This window comes from Leptonychotes weddellii, chromosome 3 (genome assembly GCF_054177405.1).
Source record: "Leptonychotes weddellii isolate Sample4059 chromosome 3, ASM5417740v2, whole genome shotgun sequence".
Classification (NCBI taxonomy): Eukaryota; Metazoa; Chordata; class Mammalia; order Carnivora; family Phocidae; genus Leptonychotes; species Leptonychotes weddellii.
In genome coordinates, this window is record NC_138371.1 from 65,604,742 (window position 1) to 65,627,564 (window position 22,823).

The window sequence follows — 22,823 nt, forward strand, 5'->3', positions numbered from 1 at the left end:
CCACCCCATCCCTCCCACCCCCCACCACTCCAGCAACCCTCAGTTTGTTCCCTGAGATTCAGAATTCCTTCTATCAGTGAGATCATATGATACATGTCTTTCTCTGATTGACTTATTTCGCTTAGCATAATACCCTCTAGTTCCATCCACATTACTGCAAATGGCAAGATTTCGGTTTTTTTGATGGCTGCATAATGTTCCATTGTATATATACACCACATCTTCTTTATCCATTCATCTGTTGAAGGACATCTTGGCTCTTTCCATAGTTTGGCTATTGTGGACATTGCTGCTATAAACATTGGGGTGCACGTACCCCTTCAGATCACTACATTTGTATCTTTGGGATAAATACCCAGTAGTGCAATTGGTGGGTCATAGGGTAGCTCTATTTTCAACTTTTTGAGGAACCTCCGTACTGTTTGCCAGAGTGGTTGCACCAGCTTTCATTCCCACCAACAGTGTAGGAGGGTTCCCCTTTCTCCGCATCCTCGCCAACATCTGTCGTTTCCTGACTTGTTAATTTTAGCCATTCTGACTGGTGTGAGGTGGTATCTCATTGAGCTTTTGATTTGGATTTTCCTGATGCCGAGTGATGTTGAGCACTTTTTCATGTGTCTGTTGGCCATTTGGATGTCTTCTTTGGAAAAATGTCTGTTCATGTCTTCTGCCCATTTCTTGATGGATTCGTTGTTCTTTGGGTGTTGAGTTTGATAAGTTCTTTATAGATTTTGGATATATTTTTTAAAGTTCTAGTTAGTGCTTAAGGTATAAAATACCTGAGAATAAGAAATTTTATTCATACGTTTTCTCAAGTATTTTTCCATCCTGTATCTTCACTTTGGGAAGAAAATCTCACTACCATTTCCCTTTTCCATATTACCTAGAGATCACTTCAAACTTAAATCACCTTTCTGGTCTCCATTCAGACTTCTCTTCTTCACATCCAGGTAGTTCTCCCTCCTAAAAGACCAATGTGTTCACCTTCCTTTCCAGCTCTAATTCTCAAGCCCTAATTCAGACCATCATTATTTTTTAAGTGGACAATTCAGACAACCTTTTGTCCCAACCTCTAAACTCTTTTTCAAATTTATGACTACTTGGCATGTGGTCCTTGAATTACCTGCATTGGAATGCGTGCTGTCCCAAGTTAAAAATGTTGGTCCTTTCGGGGAGAAGATTCTCATTTACCTTTAGACACTGCTATGCCTTGTACAAAGTAGGTGTCTCAACAAATGTTTAAGTAGTGGAAACTTTTTATAATACATGACAGTCTTATATTACACTTTTATAGTGCATTGAAGTGTATATTATATGGTGTACTTATTTACTTATGTTAATTATTCTGTTCAGTCTTCTGAAATAAAACATAAATCTTTTTTTCTTCTCTCTGTAGTATATATAGAAATGAAGGTGTTATTGCTAAAGATTGAAATTAGTAACTTTTGAAAGCAGAATTATAATGGTAAAATGACCTGATCTGTCACCATGTCCATCATGTTTATCATCTATTTTCTTTTTGTCCTCATCTTTCAAATCTTAGTTAAGAAAGACTATTTTCAGGAACCATTTACTATCTTAGTCTTAGAAATTAAGAAAAAATAATAAGCTAACTCTCTTTTGATGCATAATTTCTGATTGACAAAAAAGCTTATAGCATATGAATCAGGTGATATAAATTATATTTGTTTTTTCTGAGGAAAAGCTTATTGAGAAAACTACATTTTTCTCCCCTTCACAATTATTTTGACTACTCAGTGAATTAAAGCTGTAATTTAAGCTTCCAATTTTCCTAGCAGTCCATTTCTCATTTTCTAAAATCCAGGAGTCAGAAGACTATATATGTAGCACAATATATGCAATTCCCTTGGCAAGTATTTACTTTATAAATGCCAAGGGCAAAAATGTAAATGGTAATGTCACTATATTTGTCTGGCAAATTTTGGGCACCAAAATAATCTATTCCTTTTTTGACACAGGTGTATTTTCCTAGCTGAATAAAACAACTATTTAAAAATTGTAACTGGATTAAAAAAAAAAAAAGATTGTAACTGGATAAAAAAGATAAATTGATAAAACCCTTTAAATCTTGGCTAAAGTTGACTTTATTATTAATGAGATACTTTAAAAACTAAATGCACATTCCTTTATATACTCTTTTATTAGTCTCTCCTACTCCAAGTGTCACGAATGTCACTTTTATATTTTTCAATTTATGTGATGCATGCTGCTTGGTGCCTAAGAGCATAATAGAAAAATGAAAACCTAAACTAATCAAAAGCTTCCTATACTGGTGAACAAAAAATTGTTTTTTTTTGTTTGTTTGTTTTTTATTTATTTATTCATGAGAGACAGAGAGAGAGAGAGAGAGGCAGAGGGAGAAGCAGGCTCCCAAGGAGCAGGGAGCCCGATGTGGGACTCGATCCTAGGACCCTGGGATCATGACCTGAGCCAAAGGCAGACGCCCAACCATCTGAGCCACCCAGGCGCCCCTATAAAATTGTTTTGATGGCTTCCTTCTTAGTGGCTTGTGGCATAAAAATGCAGTTAGTAGAAGTATTGTTCCTATTCCTTTGAAATCTCAGGAAAAAATTTTTACTTTCTTCATAATTAACTTTTAAAATTATTTTTCACATGAGAGTTACTGAAAAGAGTTAGTATAGATATTATTTTAAACATATAAATATAGACTGTATGCATTAGGTTTTTTCACACAGTCCTGCTGTGACATGCTTTCATGGCTGAATATTGTGATCAGTCACTTATCAAGCATAAAAACATCTTGGTAACAATCAACAACCAATATGTAGTGGTTAAGACCACAGGTTTTAGAGTTAGTCCCAATTTCGAAATAGAGTTCTGTTCCTTGTTGCCTCTGTACCTCAGGAAATTATTTAACCTTACTGGGTCTGAATTCCCTCAGTTGAAATGTAGGAACAATAAAACTCACCTTATTGGTTAGAGTTGTTAGGAAGATTAAAGTATATAATGTATTGAAAATGCCTGGAACAAGCACAGTGCTCTAAACGTAGGAAGTAACTATCATCCGTTATGGTAGCAAGAGTAGTATTTGTATTTTTAGTACCCATTGAATGAAATATTCATAGACTCCTGGCCCCAGGTTAGGAATCATGGCCTAAAATGTAACTCAAGAACTTTTTATTATTTTTGGTTGCAGAATTGCCTACAGTTGTTCAAGATAAATTCCTAGTTTAAGATTCTTTTGAGAAAAAAGCATATTTTAAGAAGCCTTAACCTTCATACTAAAGGAATTCTCTCTTAAAAAAAGGAAGAATGAAGGGGGGGAAATCGGAGGGGGAGATGAACCATGAGAGACTATGGACTCTGAGAAACAAACTGAGGGTTCTAGAGGGGAGGGGGGTGGGGGGATGCGTTAGCCTGGTGATGGGTATTAAGGAGGGCATGTACTGCATGGAGCACTGGGTGTTATACGCAAACAATCATGGAACACTACATCAAAAACTAATGATGTAATGTATGGTGATTAACATAACATAATAAAAAAAGAAGAAATAATAAAACAATTATTTTAGACGGATTACTTTAAAAGGATGCCTTTCTTGTATCTGAACGTATTACTAAGGACAATAAATAAGTGTATTTGTTTTGTTGGACATGTGGAGGATAATAAAAACCAGACTCAGATTGTATCTATGCACTGAGCAGGATTATTCCTATAATGCAGTAGCATTATGCTGGTGTAGGTGTGTCTGTTGGGGGACTTACAATTAGAAATCTCAAGTATATAATATATACCACGTACCCCATCATCAGCTTTAGAAATTATCATATGGCCAATTGTTTTATGCCTCCATCTACTTCTACTCTTCCATAATTTGCTAAAGCAAATCTAACACATCTTATTTCATCTGTAAATTTTCAGTGTGTATCTCTAGAAGATAAGGACTCTTGTTTTCTACAAGAGTACCATTATCACACTTTAAAATGATAATTTCTGGATATCATCAAATGTTGAACATTGTTCACAGTTTCAATTGTTCCTTAGTTACCATAATTATCTGAAGTTTATTTGAATCAATATCTAGATAAAATGTATTTGATACATCTTTTAAAGCTCCTTTATTTTTCTTACAGTTCCTTTTTTTTTTTTTTAACTTCTTAAAATTTACTTGTTGAAGAAACTGGGTAATTTGTAGAATTTCTTACAGACTGGATTTTGCTGTGTAGTTTAACATACATGTTTTATCCTATTTTTCCTATAAAGTCATAGTAAATAGGTCCAGACTTCATCAAGTATAGGCTTGATTTATTTGGTTGGGGGGCAAGATTAATTTATAGGTGATGGAGTGAACCTCCATCAGGAGGCTGATGTCTGTCAAGCTGTCTCTATTTCTGGTGATTGCCAACCATTCAAGTTCAATGTTTAGATCCATGAATTCATCAAGTATTGCACAAATGTTGATATTCTAACTTATTCCTTGATTTATTAGCTATTATATTTCTATAAAGAGAAACTTCCTTCTGTTATTTGGATAGCTTCATGATTGGTTGAACTGATAACACATGAAAACAGTCTATAGGGTTGTCATCACACAACTAATATTTTCAAATATCTGCCAACTTTATGGTCATTACAGTTCAGAAATGGTGATTGATATATCTCTGTGTTTATAGATACATATGTTTATAAATATGTTTATAGATATAGATCTCTCTATGTATTTAAAGTTGAAGTCATTAAAGTAAGAATACCAAAGATATGCCAAAGGCAATGAACAATTATAAATTTAATTTAAAAAATAAAATTCCTAAGGTTTGTACTAGCTTTTATAAATTTCAAAATATCTGAATTGACCTAGAATTTTCTGATCTGTTGATCACTTGTGTTTATTTTGTTTCTAATATATTATTTCTATAAAATGTTAATTAAAAGGGAATGCAGTGGTGTCTTTTGAAAGAAGAGGATGTCATTCCCCGTATCAGGGCAATGGAAGGCCGTAGAGGAAGACCACCAAATCCAGATAGACAACGAGCGAGAGAGGAATCCAGGATGAGACGTCGGAAGGGTCGACCTCCAAATGTGGGAAGTGCTGAGTTTCTAGATAACACAGATGCCAAATTGCTAAGAAAATTGCAAGCTCAAGGTAAGAAATATCATATATACAACACTGTAATAATCATACTAAAAAAGTCTATGTATCTCTTATGTTTTTGACTTATGAATGATTGATACTGCTCTCACTTTCTAAAAGTAGATATTTCTGTTAGAATAAAAATGAGAAAATAAAATCCCACTGGTAACTGGAGTTCTTTGATTAGGTAAGCTCCTTTCAAGAGCCATACTCATAAACACATTATACCCTATGTGTTTAGAACTACAAAGGTGGGGGATAAGCTTTTAAGGCTTGCACAGAAAGGGAATCAACCAGCACTTGGCACATGCCTTAAGGTTGTGCCAACATTCTGGAAATTCTCATTTTAACAGCTCCCGATTCCTTGAGGTGGTACAAGGGAATAACTCCAAAATATGTGGATCTGTGGAGTAAATTTTCAGTTAGAGAACTCCAATTACTGGTAAGTAACCCCAGTCTTTTTAGTTTGAGTTCTTCTGTAGTCTGGATATATCACACATATTTTCAAAATGGCCAACTAATAGATTTAAATCAAAAAGTACTTAAGATCACTAGAAAGTGTTACTTATCAAGCACAAAGTGCTCATAATAACCTCAAATGTGTTGTAACTCCAAACTACACATAAATTATCAACATGAAATTCCCATGCTATGTCTGACACAGAGAAAGCTGACGAAAATAAAGCAGTTCTGTTAGGAGTTACCAGTTATAAATGTGAAGCCTCTTAAGGCTGTACATTGGTGTCTTACAGTCACAAGCATATATGGAAACATATGTATCAATATAAAATAAAGGTTTAAGAATAAAAACAGACTTAAAAGACTAATAGGATTTTACTTCTCATGGTTTTTTTCTGGAGAAAAAGCTTGACTTATTTCTGTTTATTGTAAATACCGTCATAATATTGACTTCTTTATTGCTGCTTTGTTTTTATTATAAAACAGACACCCACAACAAAAACTCATAGAACAGAATGCTTCACAATAAAGAGACACTCATTCTCACTCACTTTAAAATAAAAGACACTCATAAGTGGTATCATTATTAATAGTTTTTTGTAAATCTATCCAGAAATGTGTACACATACTCCTATATACACACATACAGTCATATGATACAATATATGTATACATACACATGTATAATATGTTGTATTATATATCTATATCCTTTTTCACTTCTAAAATAAATAAATGAACTTATATTGTACATCCTATTCAGCTCGCTTTTTTCCACTTAATTTATCTTGAACATCTTTCTGTATCTGCACTTAAAAATCAACCTAACACATTTAATAGCTGAATAGTAAGTGATGCACCATGTATGGCTCTGCCATACTTCATTTAATCAGTCTTTTGTGATGACTATTTGAGCTGTTTCCCAATCTTTGCTATCACAAACAGTCCTGCAGTAAACCGATATTACACATTTATTCATATCCTTCTATGGGTATGGCTATCCATAGTATAAAATTGTAGAGATAGAATCTTTGAATCAAAGTGTATGTGCATTTTCAATTTTGGTAGATAGCAGGCAAACATTGTCTCCAAAAAAGTTGTACTAATTCATACTTCCACTAATAGCATGTAAATTAACTGCCTGGCATATAACTTAATGTCATATAAAGTTTTTCTCTGCCATAGTATGTTAGTGAAATTTTTTTTAGCTTATTTATTTATTAATTTAAGTGATCTCTCACCCAACATGGGGCTCAAACTCACAACCCCAAGATCAAGAGTTGCATGCTCTTCCAACTGAGCCAGCCAGGCAGCCCATTTGTGAAATTTTTATGTTATTTTATTTGGTTTCTGTTAAGACTTTCATCTCCCCTGACTAGTTACTAGTGAAGGCTGAAAAAAAGTTATTAACAGATATAGCCATAAATGATGAGTTTTAAAATTAATATTGTCAATAATCCACTAACTCTTCTGATGAATGTATAATAGTGATGAGTATACATTGTTTGCCTAAAATAAGAAAGCTTAAAATTAACTGATACCCAAAGCATGGGCTCTTCATGCATATCATGCATATATAATACAAATGCTATTAATACTTAGTATCTAAAATGGTAACTTTATATTTGCAAAATTAATTAAATTTTATTTTTAAAATATAGAAGCTAATTACTTAACTTTTACCCAAAGGTTTTTCTCCCTCTAGATTTCAATTTGGTTTGTATTCCGTTACATAGGTCTCCCTTGTTGTGTTATGTTGCATTTTGCAAGTTCTGTTACCTTTGACCTGATAATGTATATATGTTTTTTCTCAACAAGTATATAAATGTTAAATATTTAACAGTAAATAAATAATTATTATTAATATTTAGAAGCATATATGGTAAAATATGCATGTTTTTTCTTGGGAAGAAAGGAATGAATCATTTTATCACTGCTTTTACTTCTCAAAGGCTTCTACATTAACAGTTTGAGGGGGTTATCTGAGGGGATTCTAGCAGTTTCTGTTATATATTATTATTCTACTAGGCCTCAACTAGACTGAAAAACTAGACTTAATTTGAAGAAAAGTTCAGAACGGTAAAATAAATGCAAACTTTGTACATCCAAGCATTATGAAATGAGAGCTCTCTAATTTCTCAAGAGAATAAATGTAAGAATCTGAGAGGGTTTCAATATGAAAAGGATTTTTAACCTAATAAACTTGCCAATACCATTAGTACCTTAAATTTTCTAAGATATCAGATAGTACCTCTCCATTCCATATATCATAGAACCTGAGATGCTATAGTCATTGCAATGCACCATTATTTTAAGATGTACACAAAGAAAGAGAAGTGCTGCCAATTGTCAGACACATTCTGATTTTAGACTATATTTAAAAATGCACCTTAGTATCAAAGAAGTGTGGTATATCTAAAATATCCCTAATCGTGTGTGTAAACTATTTCAAAAATAAACTTTTATCTTTAAAATTTAAATAGGTAATTTCTTAATCCATAACAGATATTTTCAAAATTGATATTTCAAAAGTCAGTTATAATAGATAATATATTCAGCAACCCTAATCTAAATTAATGAGAAGCTGTTGGGAGCAGTTTATTTCTCAGAGCGTGAGTGAATTTTCTAGGTCTTCTCATTCTCCTTCCTCCATAGTGTTTCTAACTTTTAAAAACATTTTCCAACTACTCATAATGTAAAGTTTAAGCTATGTGAATTTTTAATGATTATTAAGAATTTTACCTTCCTTCCTAAAGTAAAAAGATATGGGTTGAACTTCTTAATGGTTTTCTGTCCTAAGGGTTTAAAAATAAAAATTGCTGTGTACTTGTGTGGGCCTTGAAGTTGGCCAATACTTTCTTACACAAATACACACCTAAATATAGCATTTCTTTATTATAAGCCAGACTTCTGTTTGAGACCATCAGTTTAGCTTGAAACAAAAGATCACACCTATGCCACATTTTCTAGGACACATTTCTCTTTAACCACTTGACACATCTTTGTATTTTAAGGTAGACTTAGGTCTTCATAGTAGAGTTCAGTGAAAGCTTTCAGTTCTTTCGTGTTAGAAAAATAATCATCTGGTACTATCATAGGTGAGAACAGTATCCTTCAGGTGTATTATTATTGGAGTTTGCTGATTCTGCAACCTCGTTTATAGATTTTTATTTCCCAGGGTATTTAGTGAACAGAAGATCCTTTTTATGTGGCTTAGGAATTCTTGATGATGCTTATAACCTAGTGTTGAAAATTATTGGAGGATTAGAAATATATTTTAGCAGCATCTTCCATTTCATCTTTCATTAACAATTCCAGTTTACTAGACAAAATTAGACCCTTTACATCCCATCTCCTTTTTTAAAGACTTGTTGGTAGAAAATAAGCCATAGTAACGAAGGTCACCTCAGCTGTTACAAGGACATAGGGTTAGGTTCTTATGTAAAATCTCAAGGCATTCAACTTTTCTTAAAAGTTCTTAGAACTAGTAGCATATAGACTGTGAAGTCAGAAGGACCTGGGTTTATATCTTGGCTTTGCTATTTAACCTTTGTGAGCCTTAGTTATTTATCTATAAACTGGGCATAATGTTGCCTAGCTCATAAGATTGTTATGAAGATGAAACAAGTTCATGTAAATTTCTGTAAACAGAAGTTTAATAAATGGCAGAAATTATTAGTAAAGCTCAAGTAATTCAGGTGTTAGCCAATCATATTCATTACTGAATATAATATATAGATTTCTGAAAACTCATCTGCTACGAAGTTTAAAATAATGTCTAATATAAGGCGGTATTTTATGAGTGATACTATGATACACCACTTTTATAGTTAAAAGTATTCTGACCAAGTTTGCCAGCAGAAGAAAGTATGACATTAAATGCTTTCTATATCAGTTATCTACTGCCACAGTAATTCTGGGAAACAGCCAACCCCAAAACTTCAGTGATGTACAACACTAGGTATTAATTGTTGTACAGATGGAAGCAGCTGGAGGGAAATTAGGCAGCTCTGCTGATCTGGGCTGGGCTTGTTCACATATGTGAAGTCAACTGACTCCACGTGTCCCAACCTTCAGCAGCCTAGCCCAAACATGCCCTTATAGTAAAGGGCAAGGCACAAGAGTAAAAATAGAAAGAGTACAGGTATATTGTCAAACTTCTATGTGCATCACAACTGCTAACATCCTGTTGGCCAAGAAAGATCACATGGCTGAACTCAGCATCAAGGGACAAGAAAATATATTTTACCTCTTGGTGAGAGGAACTGCAAAATCACATTGCAAATTACATGGAGAGAGGGAAGAATGAAAGTTGGGACCATTTTAATTATGTCAGTCTATCCCGGTTTCATACATTTGTCCTTAAAACTTAGGAGGACTGGGTTGTCTTTGAAACTCACTGACATTCTGTACTCTTTTTATTTAGGAGATTTAGATCCTCTCCTTTATAAATGAAAATGTCACTGGATTCAAAAACTTTACCACTTATATAGCTGATTGAGATACTGAGTTTTAGAGGCTTTATATTTGTTCGATTTGGGGTTCTTTTTCCTTTTTAAATATTCTGTTATTCTTAAGACTGAAGCTAAATCACTATTTTTGTATATCAGCAGCTATTTTCCTACAAAGTGGGGATTACATGAAATGTGAAAAAACATACTTAGATTGACCTCTATGAAGAGGATTGAAAGAAGTATCATTTTTGTGTAGTCCTATATATGGGGTCACATTTGGTGAAATAATTTGGCAGTTTCTACGGGAAAGGGACAGGAAATTTTCTGCCACGCCATTCTCCCAGTTGGTATCTAACCTTAGGCAATTTTCTTAAAAATTATGTCTTTCATGATGATACCAGTTTCACACAGTTATTGTTCTTAGGTTAGCAGTTATGTAAAGTTGTTAATAATATTCCTTGAAATTTCGTGTGTTTCAGAAATAGCCAGACAAGCAGCGCAAATAAAGCTTTTGAGAAAACTTCAAAAGCAGGAACAGGCTCGAGTTGCCAAAGAAGCCAAAAAACAACAAGGTGGGTGATTTAAATGAAAACATAAACATGAAGAGTAAGTATTGGGGAATTCATAGGAAGCTTCTCCTCTTCATTCCCTTGCTGATGATATCTGTGCTTTGGTTTTTCACCATAGCAATAATGGCTGCTGAGGAGAAGAGAAAGCAAAAAGAACAAATAAAGATTATGAAACAACAGGTACGTTTATGCATTGGAACTGATTTTTAAAACACTGATTTTTAAAAACTGATTTTTAAAAGTGTTATATTGGGGCTCTATTGGTATATGTATATATGTACATTATTTTCATTTTGATTTCTGAAATAACAGTATTTCACATTAATGTTATGTTTCTTAGAAAGCTGTCCTCTCGCATTAGTTAAAATTCACCTCATCTTTTTAAGATTTTATTTATTTCTTTGAGAGAGAGAGAGAGAGAAAGAGCGTGCAGGCAGAGGGTGAGGGAGAAGCAGGCTCCCTGCAGGGAGCCCAAAGCGGCCCTCGATCCCAGGGCCCAGGACCCTAGGATCATGACCTCAGCTGAAGGCAGATGTTTAACCAACTAAGCCAGCCAGATTCCCCTAAAATTCACCTCATTTTTGAACCAAGTCTTCTACTTCCAAGTTCTTAGAGATTACCAAAAAGTAAATCTAAGTATTTTTAATATCTTGATAGAGTTTGAATATAAGTGGACATCTTGAACAGCTTTCAAACTTTTTAAGTGTATCAGTAAATGAAGGCTATTGCTTGAATGCTCATATTTTAGTAGGAAAAGCTTGTTGTAATGAAACATAAAATATGAGTAAAAAGTTAAACTCAAGTTATATAGAATAGGGTTTGTTCCCACTGCTTCTGAATGCTTAAAAATTACTACTACAAAAAAACCAAGAAAGCATTACTTCAGCATATCCAGCATTCATTCTATCTTATGTCTACAATGTCTCTCCCCTATGTAGTTTTCAAAATTAAGGATAGGTAAATGAAGTGATTTTTAAATTTTTATAGGTAAAGCATTACATGACAAGATATTTGATTTAATTTAAGATGGGAGTGTGTGAACTACTCTGCCATCTCCACATAGTCACATAACCTTTAAAGCAGAAAGGAAATGGGGGAAACTACGATTTGTTTAAATTTTTTAACAGCAAGTAGTTATTTCTGAGTATGAAATGAAGTAAGTTGTGTTACTATATAAATAGCTGCTAAATAAATGGGTTGGGCTGGATGTGATGTGGCTATTTCCAAGGTTCCTTCCAGTATTGGCTAAGGCAGTGGGATTAGGGAGAGTTGATGGGGAATGGGGAGCCAGAACTTAGTCTGTAGTCAAGGAGCTGAGAGTTGAATATGTTCTCTGCTGCTTAATATTTTGTGACCTTAGATGAGTTATTTAACCTCTGTGTCTCTGTTTCCTCCATGGTAAAAGAAAATAACTGCATTAGCTAACGATTTAATGAGATCGTGAATGTAAAACGTCTAACACAATGCCTAGCACAAAACAAATGCTCACTTTTTAAAAGATATAAAAACACCAAACTATATGGTGTACTCCTTTACTGTAATTTAATGTAGTCAATTTTAAACTTCAATTCTTTCCTTAGTTTGTTGATTGTGACTGCTTAAATTGACTTAAAAATATGTAGTCTCATAAATAGGTTTATTAAAATATTATATTTACTACATATTACATATATATGTAAAAATAGTTTATATTTCATTTTAAGTGAAATACTATTTTTTTATGGCTTAGCCTATTTCCTGATGCTAGAGACCCAGCTTTGTGATCCTAAACTCTTGAAGTGGCTACACCCTAAGCCTACGTAGTTTTTGCTGCTCATCAAAAAAAAACATTGGGGTCCCAAGGTTCCAGCAACACTAATACAAATGAACTGATATTACATATTCATTGATATTTGTCTGAAGGTAGTCTCGTAATACCATTTGACTTATTCCTTGTTGCCAACAAAGTGAATCAAAGTCTAGCAAGGTTTACTCACACAGGCAGTTATACAATGCCTATTTTAAAGTCAGCATTAGTTCTGGGATAAAATAGTAGCATGTGCTTCTCATCCTCTGGATTATTTTTTCCACCTAGTTGGCCTAAAATGTCACCATATAGTCCTCAAAGCAATTTTCTGGAGGCTTCCAGAAGCATTATTATGAAGCAAAAGGAGCAAAAGCATTGGAATCTAACCAGGTCTTCTCTGTATTTAGTATTTGACTTTAAGCAAAATATATACCCTCTAGGAACTTCAGTTTTCTTTTAGGTTAAAAAAAAAAAAAAAAGATAACTTCAACTCCCATGTTGTTTTTTTAAAGGATCAATAAGATATTTTATGTAAAGTACCCAGTTCAGTGCTTGGGCACTCAATATTATAAGGTGACCCAATATTATAATTTATAAAAAAGATTTATCTCTGCTAATATCAATGACAGCACTACCAAATATATGTAAATATATATGAATCACTTGGACGGCTAAGATAAAGTTCTGACTGAGTGTACTTAAGTCCAAGATTCCATACCTGTCTCTGTGCTTAAGAGAAGAATGAATGACTTTTGCTGACTTGAGAACATACCACCTTATAACCTTATGGTTAACAAAAGCAGAAAAATTAAATCACAAATGTGCTTTACGTAGGTCTTAAGTTCTAATCTAAATAAATATATCAAATGTGGATCAAGTACAGCCTTCTCTAAGATTTTGAAATGAAATAAAAGATACACTTGGGTTTTTATGTTTGGCAAGCTATAATTAATATTCAGTACCAAGTAGGATCACCAAAAGCAAAATTATAGAATGGTATCAGTCTTCTAAAATCAGAACAGTAATTTCAGAAATCTCATTTTCTTGCAGTAGAGCCCTGCAGGGAATCAATAACATTAGTGTGGGGGGAAAAAAGGAATAAGTTTTAAAACATTAAAGCATAGCTTCAAAAGGTACACTAGCATCTGGAGATTGGAGTAGGTATTGTAATAGAAAGTAGTATAAAATGTGTTGGTTCTAGAAATCCTAGGACAAGTGCAATTTGCAAGTGGAACAATTTGCATAGTTTTTTGTTTGTTTGTTTTTTAAACTATGTATTCTCATCAGTGCCAATTTGGGAATTTCAAAGGGATTTATAAACATGAAATTGTTAACAGTGTACTTAGAGCATATTGCATTTTAAAAATCACATGTAAAGTTCTTATCAAACTTTACATGATCATTAAATTCTGAAACAATAACTATTATGTTAAATTTAGGCAATATGAATACCTAGTATGTCATGTGAATCATTCCCTAGAATGTTAAATTGTAATCAATCCATTTTTATTTTATTTATTTATTTATTTGAGAGAGAGAGAGAGAGAGTGCGAGCAGAGGGGAGAGGGAGAAGGAGAAGCAGAAGCAGGCTCCCCGCTGAGAAGGGAGCCCCACTTGGGGCTCCATTCCAGGACCTTGAGATCATGACCTGAGCTGAAGTCAGATGCTTAACCAACTGAGCCACCCAGGCGCCCCAATAATTAATCCATTTTTAAATAATATGAGATTACTTCTGAATTTGGCTTATTGTAGTAATTAAAAGTAATGTCATGTTATCATGTTATTCACCATGTGAAATAAATTATGGTATGGAAATTGTTAATAATTATTACAATTGCATGGTACTCTATACTTTTTAAGCATTTTAATTTCATCATAACAGTGAGTAAAGGGCAAGCACCTATTTTATAAAAGAGTAGTTATTTGTTCAAGATCATGCAATGAATGACAGTAACTCAGGATGAGCCTTAGGTTTTCTGACTCCTGAGGTACTATTTTTTCCTATTATTCTGACCTAGATTTATCTCAGATTAAATATTACTTGTACTTGCATACAGGCTAAATGAGTTTAATTACCTTGGTTGACCTGGTTTCTATATACTTATTTAGCATTTGTACTTCACAAATTGTTTTGAGAAATTTTATGAAATCATATTAATTTAAGACATGAATGTATATAAGATGTTAAGCTAAATCATTAAGTTTTATATCCAGCATGGGCAACCTTTGGTAAATGTGTACTTATATCATTTGATTCCACTTAAATACTTTTCACCTATATATTTAGTTTATTGTCTTAAATTATCATTATTTTTTCTACAGGAAAAAATTAAGAGAATTCAACAAATCAGAATGGAAAAAGAACTTCGAGCCCAGCAAATTCTAGAGGTAGAACTCTTAAATTTGATATAATTAATTAGTCATGTATCTTAAAGTCTACAAAAATAAAAGTTTTACCCACATGATCTCTCACTCATACAAATTAATATGTTCATCAGAAATTCTCTTTAAATGTAACGCATAGAATGAGACCTTATCTGAACCTTACTTAGCAAGCTAATCTAATCCTAACAGTAAAAATGCAGAAAATCAGACAAAACAGAAAAAGAGGAAACCTCTGAGCAGCCAGTATAGTTGTCAGAAAGTTCCTGTGCGAAAACTCATGTTCTTTACTTTTAGAAAACTCATTAGGACTTATAGTCAGATATTTACTTTCAATTTAGACATAAAACATTACAAAAGTAAAGTAAATTTTCAGTGTAGAAACAGTTTAACTAGCTTGGTTTTCTGGTTTCTAATATATCCTTCTTCCCCTGAAGCTACTGGAATAGGGCTAGAGGACATATATTGGCAATAGCAAAAGTAATAGCCAAAAGACAGCAAGGGAAAATGCAGAAAAACTCCAGCCTGCATATATAGGAATTCAAAAGCCTAGCAAGAGTGTGTAATTTTATATTTGAATAGCAAACAATTTTCAACACCTTAATGGCCAAAATACATTACTCTATCGAACTGTGTAGTATAATAACTGATGTTCAGAACAGTGGCCCTGAGTCATCAAGAAAAAGCCAAATTGTGTTAAGTGTACTATGTCTGAACAGGCATATGTCTCAAAATTATTTTCATCCCAAACTGTGAAAATAACTTTTAATGTTTAAAATTATTATAACCTCTCAGCTGTTCAGGAAACCATTGCCATATAAAACAATTTCCTGAGGACTCCAGATAGCTGAGGTTTTCTGTTACAGTTTTTTTTCTGTGCAGAAATGTACACATATTTCCTTATCCACTTCAAATTAATTTTAAAACCCACCAAATAGAAAATATGCCTATCTTAAAGTAAACTGACAATAACTACTGGATGGTTATAAAACTACTAGATAAAGACTTTAAGATTGTGAAGCTCAAATTTGATAGCATGATCTTGATATTCAAAGCGTACTTCATGAAATATGTTTACTTAAAAAAAAGCCTTTAATTAACCACATTGTACAGCTAGAGAAAATGAGATTTAATGTTTCATTTAAATCATCTGAGTAATGGATTTCTTTATCTCAAATTTCAAGTGTTAAAAAAGAAATTTCAAATAAAGTGGACACGTGCATTTTTAATGTGTTACTGATTTATTCATGAAATAACTTTTATCGGTTAAAATCCACCCCATTTTCTAAACTTTCTACGATGATTGTGTTTTACTTTTAAAAATCAGAAAAAAAGATAAGACATTCCACAAAATCAGTTTTTTTGTAATTAAGTTTTGAGTTAAAATGACAGTAACACTCAGTTCCTTCGGACTTCTAACAGAGATTGAAGAGTAAAAGCTGACACACTCTTATGCACTTAAGAACTTTTGTATATCTTCATGCTAATCTATACATTAAAAATGAAATTAGTACGTTAAATATAATGTTAACTGGAGAAAAATCTGTAATTGTCTACGTATGTGTTACATATTGTTTTGTACTTCGTGAGACATGTAGCTCCATTTTCAAGTCTGAGATGATTTTCAAGTTGGAGTGGTGCTGTTGCATGACTTTGAGACCTGTTTTGCATGCACAGGCTAAAAAGAAAAAGAAGGAAGAAGCAGCAAATGCCAAATTATTGGAGGCCGAGAAACGAATAAAGGTTAGTTTAGATGAGAACATCACACAGTTTTTATTTTTGAAAAATAAAACATCACTGGTGTGATGTTACACCAGTATCGATTATATGAAAAAAAATAGCTCTCCTCAAAATGATTATCTTAAAAAAATGTTTAGCACAGATACATGTGTATAATGTGTGCTTTTATTGTATGTATATCATATGTATATGTTTTTTTAAATTTCATTATATGGGTTTTATGTGATGATTTGAGCTCTTTAAGTAGCAAACATCAAATCAGAAATGCAAACTATTGCATAATACCTGTATATAGTTTTGCTGAATCAGAATGATCTTCCCAAAGCTATTTTGTGTTGTTGATGTTTATGTTTCAAATTGTGTCCCAAATCTGATTCTCTACTTAGATTATAACTTTATCTCGGTTAATGTCCAGCAACTGTTTTAATTATTAAAAAGTGAAGAGCCTACAGAAACAAAAACCTAACTTGAGCAAACTGTTATTTGCCAATAATAAAATTAGCCATTGTTAATTATTGTAATGTTTTGGTTTTGATTTTCTGTCATGAAGCATTAGAGTTGGACCCCCCAACCACACACACACATTCTACCCCTCACCTTCCACTTTTTCTCATAATTAATTACTGAAAGAGGGCAGCTGAGTGATCCTACTGGTTTCAGAAACAGACACAATTATAAGCTGTAAAGCCAGGGAACTGTTAGTTACCTTTTCTACATTGACTCTCTTATTTTTTCTTTAGATTTCTACCCCTTTTCATCACTTCCCTTAATATCATCTAGATTTTTATCTTTATAAGAATATTTAAATTGATGACATTTGTAGAATTGCTTGCATTAAGCCCCACCCCCTTGGGGTAGTGCCCTTGAATTATAGCTGAGCATGAAAATCTTACACTGATCTCAGTCTGTTGTTACTTTCATTCATAGATAGTGCACAGAAATGTATGGATGCTGTTAAGGTACAATATAGTATATTTGGGAATTTATGTTCAGAGTGGAGAGAGTTCTAATCAGCTGGATTTGAGGGTTCTATATAATGTATTAAAATAGTTTTAAAGATACATGTATCAATTGTATCTGATATGCTCTGACCATTTAGCTAGTCAGTTCAGCGAATGTGCCATTGAAATATGCTATTAGGTTATTGAATTTTAAGTTTAAATGGCTACTGAATAAGATCCTTGCTTCTATCGCCTAATCTTTCTGTATTAAGTAGGAGCATATGAAATTGCCACTATGTAAGTAAAAAATGATCAAATATTTGCAATTCCATGTGGCTCGACCTAATGGAAGATTATAGAGTCTCAGAAAAGGAACTTTTAATACTTGTACTGTGTTCTAAATCTTCTCTAAGAATTATATATTAAGAGTTTCTTATTTTTAAGGAAAAAGAAATGAGAAGACAACAAGCTGTTCTTCTGAAGCATCAGGTCTGTATACATATAGTTATACAGTTGTTGAAATGTACGTTTTATAATTTTTCTTAAATCTATTTTGGGGAAAATCTTCAAAATGTTTTCTTAAAAGTTTCCAAAGTAATTCCTGCTTACGTTTTTCCTTCATCTTACGATTTATTGCCTTGCTTTGGTATTGGTGTCTTTTGGGGGGTTAAAAATTGGTTTCATGACTCTGTGATTTCTGTTTCATAATGTTGTGCCAACTCTTTCTACCAGGAGTTGGAGAGGCATAGACTAGATATGGTATGGGTATGTTTATTTTTGTACATCTAACACCGCATTGTGATTTGGTTGTGATATGGTTGTCATAGCAATGCATACAGCGTAGCACTGGCTGCTGTCATATTACATACTGCTGCATGGCTTTACAGCACAGTGCATTGCATACATCTGCTTGTCTGTCCGTAAAGAAGTATGATACAGCTCCAAGATCGCTAATTGAATTTTGCAAGCCTTATATAAGGCTGCCGTCTAAAACTTTACATTACTGATGTCACGATGAAAGTTGGATCACTGTACAATTAGATGCGACATTGACCCATATTCTCCCATCATTCTAGGTGCAAAACTGCCATTGAATACAATGGGAATTTTGAGTTAGGTTGATGAGAGAATATGAAATCTATTCTGGTTTTATAGACAAAATTTTGGAAATAATTTTAGAAATATCCCTTTGGGGGGACCAAATACGTTTAAACAAAATGAATTCATTAGATATAACTGTGATTTTTTAAATTTTAAAATAAAATGAGATGATCAAAACTAGTGCCTACCTTGTTTTTATACTGTGCCTTTTAGATTCCATTTATTAGCCCATGGTGCAGCTTTTATGGTCTTAAATAGCGCATCAAGTGGCAGACATCAGTAAATAGGAATATCCCATTTCATTGGTGTTGGTTTGTGAACCACGACTAGTTTAACTAAATTGGTATAAAAGCTCTAAAAAAATATATATTTCTAATTTGTTGGTGGCCTATTGAATTTACAAAACAATAGTGTGCTTGAAATAAAAATAACTTAATTCTAAAACCGTGAAGTGGAAGTGATTATAAATCAATTTCTACCTGACCTAAAAATTCAAGAACAATACAACCTTTAGCTTGATTGGCCTATAGTACATATTTGTGGTTTTTCTAATAGCAGATGTAAGGTAACTGACCTGTTCCAGCCAACCATTATGCTTTTTGTTCTGCCAGCTTTTGAAGGAGCATCACAACTGACCATAAGTAAATCTTGTATGCTTCTGTTTACACTGTCTCCATGTTCATTGCTTTACCTTTTTGCTTTTGATTGTTCTTGTATTTGCTTTCTAAACCTGAACTAAAACATGCACAGACTGGCCATTCTTGTCTTATATTTAGTATTTACTGTGACTTGTCTATAAATGCTAAACATGCTATACTGAGTTTTGTTTTGTTTTGTTTTGTTTTTCCATTTCAAAATCAAACTATAATTATAGTTATTTTCCTAATTTTATCTGGCCTAATAGGAACGAGAGAGAAGGAGACAACATATGATGCTTATGAAAGCTATGGAAGCTCGTAAAAAAGCAGAAGTAAGTGCATGTTTCTAGAAAAAAATATTAGTATTTTTTCCTAAAGCATTGGTTTTTCTAAATATAAATTTTTCATAGTATAGGTTTGTCATGGCTCACTGGCTTTCACAAGCAAGCCAAATATTAAAAGTAATAACTGTTAGAACATAAAAGAATGTAGGAAGGATTCCAATCTATGTGTTAATTTTCTTGGCTGAGATTTTAATTATCTTTTTTTAATGTAGTGAATGGTATTTGCTTGGATAAAAGTTTAATATTACAGCATGCCTAAACAAGTCCTGTGTGTCCTAACTGAAATACCAGTCAGTCCAACCATGGACTTCTGCCTTCAGAATTATTCTTTACTGTTCTATTTGTAAAATTGGGCTTAAGTACTTTCCTTAAAATAGACTTTTAACAGATAATTCAGAATAAGGAAATTATTGAAATAAGTCAAAATGAGCTTATTTGGAATGTAATAGAAAGCAATTAAAGGTTTAAATATATATTACAAAGGAATGCATTGTGTATTAAAACCAGTTGAATAGAAGTATGGCCATGATATCCAGGGCATTGGAGTGTGAGAGACTCAGAATTCCCATACTGACTCTGAACCAACTTGCTTTACCTCTTGAGGCTCAATTGCTTCTTTCTTCCTTTCTTCCTTCCTTCTTTCCTTTCTTCCTTCCTTCTTTCCTTCCTTCCTTCCTTCTTCCTTCCCTCCTCTCCTTCTGTTTTTTTGTTTCAGATTTTTATTTAAATTCTTGTTAGTTAAAGGTTATTTCTTCTTTTAAATTGAGATAATGATACTTACCTCCTTGGATTATAAGATTATCAACTGAGATAAACATTTAATAAATGAGAATTAATAAAAATAACAGTTCGGTCTGGAAGTTGGAGAGGCCTGTATTTCAGTATTTTGGCCTCAGCTCTGGCTTAAACTATCATTATAGATTTCTAATATAGAGAGACAAAAGTATATTGCTTAGGAACCTGGACATAAAAAAAAAAAAAAAAAGTAATCTGAACACTGTATCCCAGTCACCTGGATTTGAATTCTGGTTTCAGTGCTTTCCAGCTGTATGACCTTAGGCAAGTTATTTCACCTGTCTGCGATTCACATTTTTCATCCATAAAATAGAGATGATACCAGTTCCTATTTCATTTTGTAGTGATGATTAACTGGGTGTATATCTGTATGAGTGCATGTGTGAAGTTTCTGGAACAAAGCGTAGCGCCACCCAGTGCTTATAGTTCCTTATCACTCTGCATGTGTTTGCTGTGTAGAGTGGGCCTAGCAAGATGCATAGCCAGGTTGGGAACTACTAACATAGATTACCTCTAAAGCTTCTTCTAGCAATCACTTCTTGTGACTCTCCTAAATTTCATGGAAGTTTTGCCTTAACATTTTTCTTACTGTCTTTTCTTCCAAACCTGTTAATTATCCAGGCCCACTGACAGCCTCTACACCTAACATAACAGAGAGTCTATGTGTGGATTTATAAACATAATCTCTGAAAAATGACAAGCAGAGAAAGAGAAATGCAACAGATTCTGAGAACTGGAGTGGCTGTTATCTCTGTTCCCTTCCAAAAGCAGTATGGCAGTGGGAGAGGTAGGAAAGGGGATTAATTAAAAGCTCAACCTAATTTCCTCCAGTATGGAGCAATGGAAACTGAAGGAACAACTCAGGAAAAATACCTAGAAAATCCCTCAAGAGACAAGTTCCTTTCTACCAAGTATACTTCTTTCCAGAGGACTAAAAAAAAGCCAGGGCCTGCCATTCTGATTTTTCCTGATGGGGAGGAAAGCTAAAGAAAGGCACAATAATGACAATAACCCAGAGCATATCTCCAGATATACTAGAATTTAGTAGAAGGGGAGAACCCAAGAGTAAGAGTAAGATCATCAAAGAGAGTAAATGCCCAGATTTAATTAAAATTAAAATTAAAAGGTGCCCAAAGCCCCAAAGGCATGACCTCTTCCATTGGTTTTTCATATTTCCAATTGCCTAGGAGAGTAGGAAAAGCTGCTGAAGAGAGGTGGGCAAGATCTGGTTTGAGTGAAAGATAGCAGCCACAGGATAAATGAAGATAATTAAAATTAAACCTTCTAAGAAGCCACAAAAGACCAAGAGCACCTTTCATGGGAAAAAAGATTTACCTTTGACTAGATAAAGCAAACCAGGTACATCAGTTCCAATAAAACTTGGAAAGGGATATGAGAAACCAAGTACAGCTCTCCCTCTCCTAGCTCATTCATCCTCAGAAAAAAGAAACATGAGTAACCTACACAGTATTCACCCTTCTATCTGAAGTACTTCAAAAAATAAAAATAGGTATCAGATAAAGTGAGAAGGAACTAAAAACGAAAGCACCTATATTGAGGCAATACACATTCCTGATTGGGCTGCCCACATCAAGCATTAAGTAATTAGGAAAGGAATGTCAAGGGCGCCTGGGTGGCTCAGTTGGTTAAGCGACTGCCTTTGGCTCAGGTCATGATCCTGGAGTCCTGGGATCGAGTCCCACATCGGGCTCCCTGCTCGGCGGGGAGTCTGCTTCTCCCTCTGACCCTCTTCCCTCTCGTGCTCTCTGTCTCTCATTCTCTCTTTCTCAAATAAATAAATAAAATCTTAAAAAGAAAAGAAAAGGAATGTCAAGGCAACCATGCCAAAATATTAAACAAAAAAAGAAAAATGTGTGTGTGTGTGTGTGTGTGTATAAAGTAATAACATAAAGCATAATAATTGAACCTCCCTTTCCTTGTTTTCATTCTTGTTTTCCTCCGCACTCCCTATGTGTTCTCCACAGAGCAGCCAGAGTGATCTTTTCAGAAAGTAAACCAGGTTACATCTTAACACTATCCATTGGCTTCTCCTTGCAATTGCAATAAAGTCCAAATTCCTCACCATGACAAAGCAGTCACACATGCTCTGACCTCCACCTGTCACTTCAACTTTACCTCATACAATTTGTCTCTTAAAAGAGTACTATATTCCGGTCATTTTTGTTTTTTTATTATCCTAAACAGAGGGTCTTTACCATTGCTGTTCTTCCACCAAATATTTGAGTGTTTCTTATTTGTTGTTTAGTTATAGATCAAATGTTAACGTGTCAAAGAGGCCTTCCCAGAACACCTAATTTTGCCTTTTATTATACCCCACCTCTGGAACTCCATTCCTTTATCTTATTTATTTTACAGTTGTTTATGGTCTGCTTCCTCCCAGGATGTAAGATCTTTGAGGACAGGACTCTTGTCTGTCTTGTCTACCACTATAGACCCAGGTATATAGTTGGAGCTTAGAAAATTGTAGTTGAATGAATGA

At 33.7% G+C, this 22,823-nt stretch overlaps 1 protein-coding gene across 30 annotated transcripts in view; it reads left to right on the forward strand.

Annotated features, from left to right (window-relative positions):
- BAZ2B (bromodomain adjacent to zinc finger domain 2B) overlaps nt 1–22,823 on the forward strand; it is a 346,990-nt gene that overhangs the window by 262,664 nt on the left and 61,503 nt on the right. For 19 of the 30 annotated variants that reach the window (XM_081814352.1, XM_081814377.1, XM_081814356.1 and 16 more), the window contains 8 exons: nt 4,916–5,126; nt 10,507–10,599; nt 10,715–10,776; nt 14,705–14,770; nt 16,442–16,507; nt 17,890–17,934; nt 18,178–18,210; nt 19,451–19,516. In XM_081814352.1, the coding sequence (XP_081670478.1) occupies nt 4,916–5,126; nt 10,507–10,599; nt 10,715–10,776; nt 14,705–14,770; nt 16,442–16,507; nt 17,890–17,934; nt 18,178–18,210; nt 19,451–19,516 (642 nt within the window). The remainder of the gene's footprint in view (nt 1–4,915; nt 5,127–10,506; nt 10,600–10,714; nt 10,777–14,704; nt 14,771–16,441; nt 16,508–17,889; nt 17,935–18,177; nt 18,211–19,450; nt 19,517–22,823) is intronic. The other 11 variants (XM_081814372.1, XM_081814373.1, XM_081814361.1 and 8 more) reach the window with 2 other exon arrangements.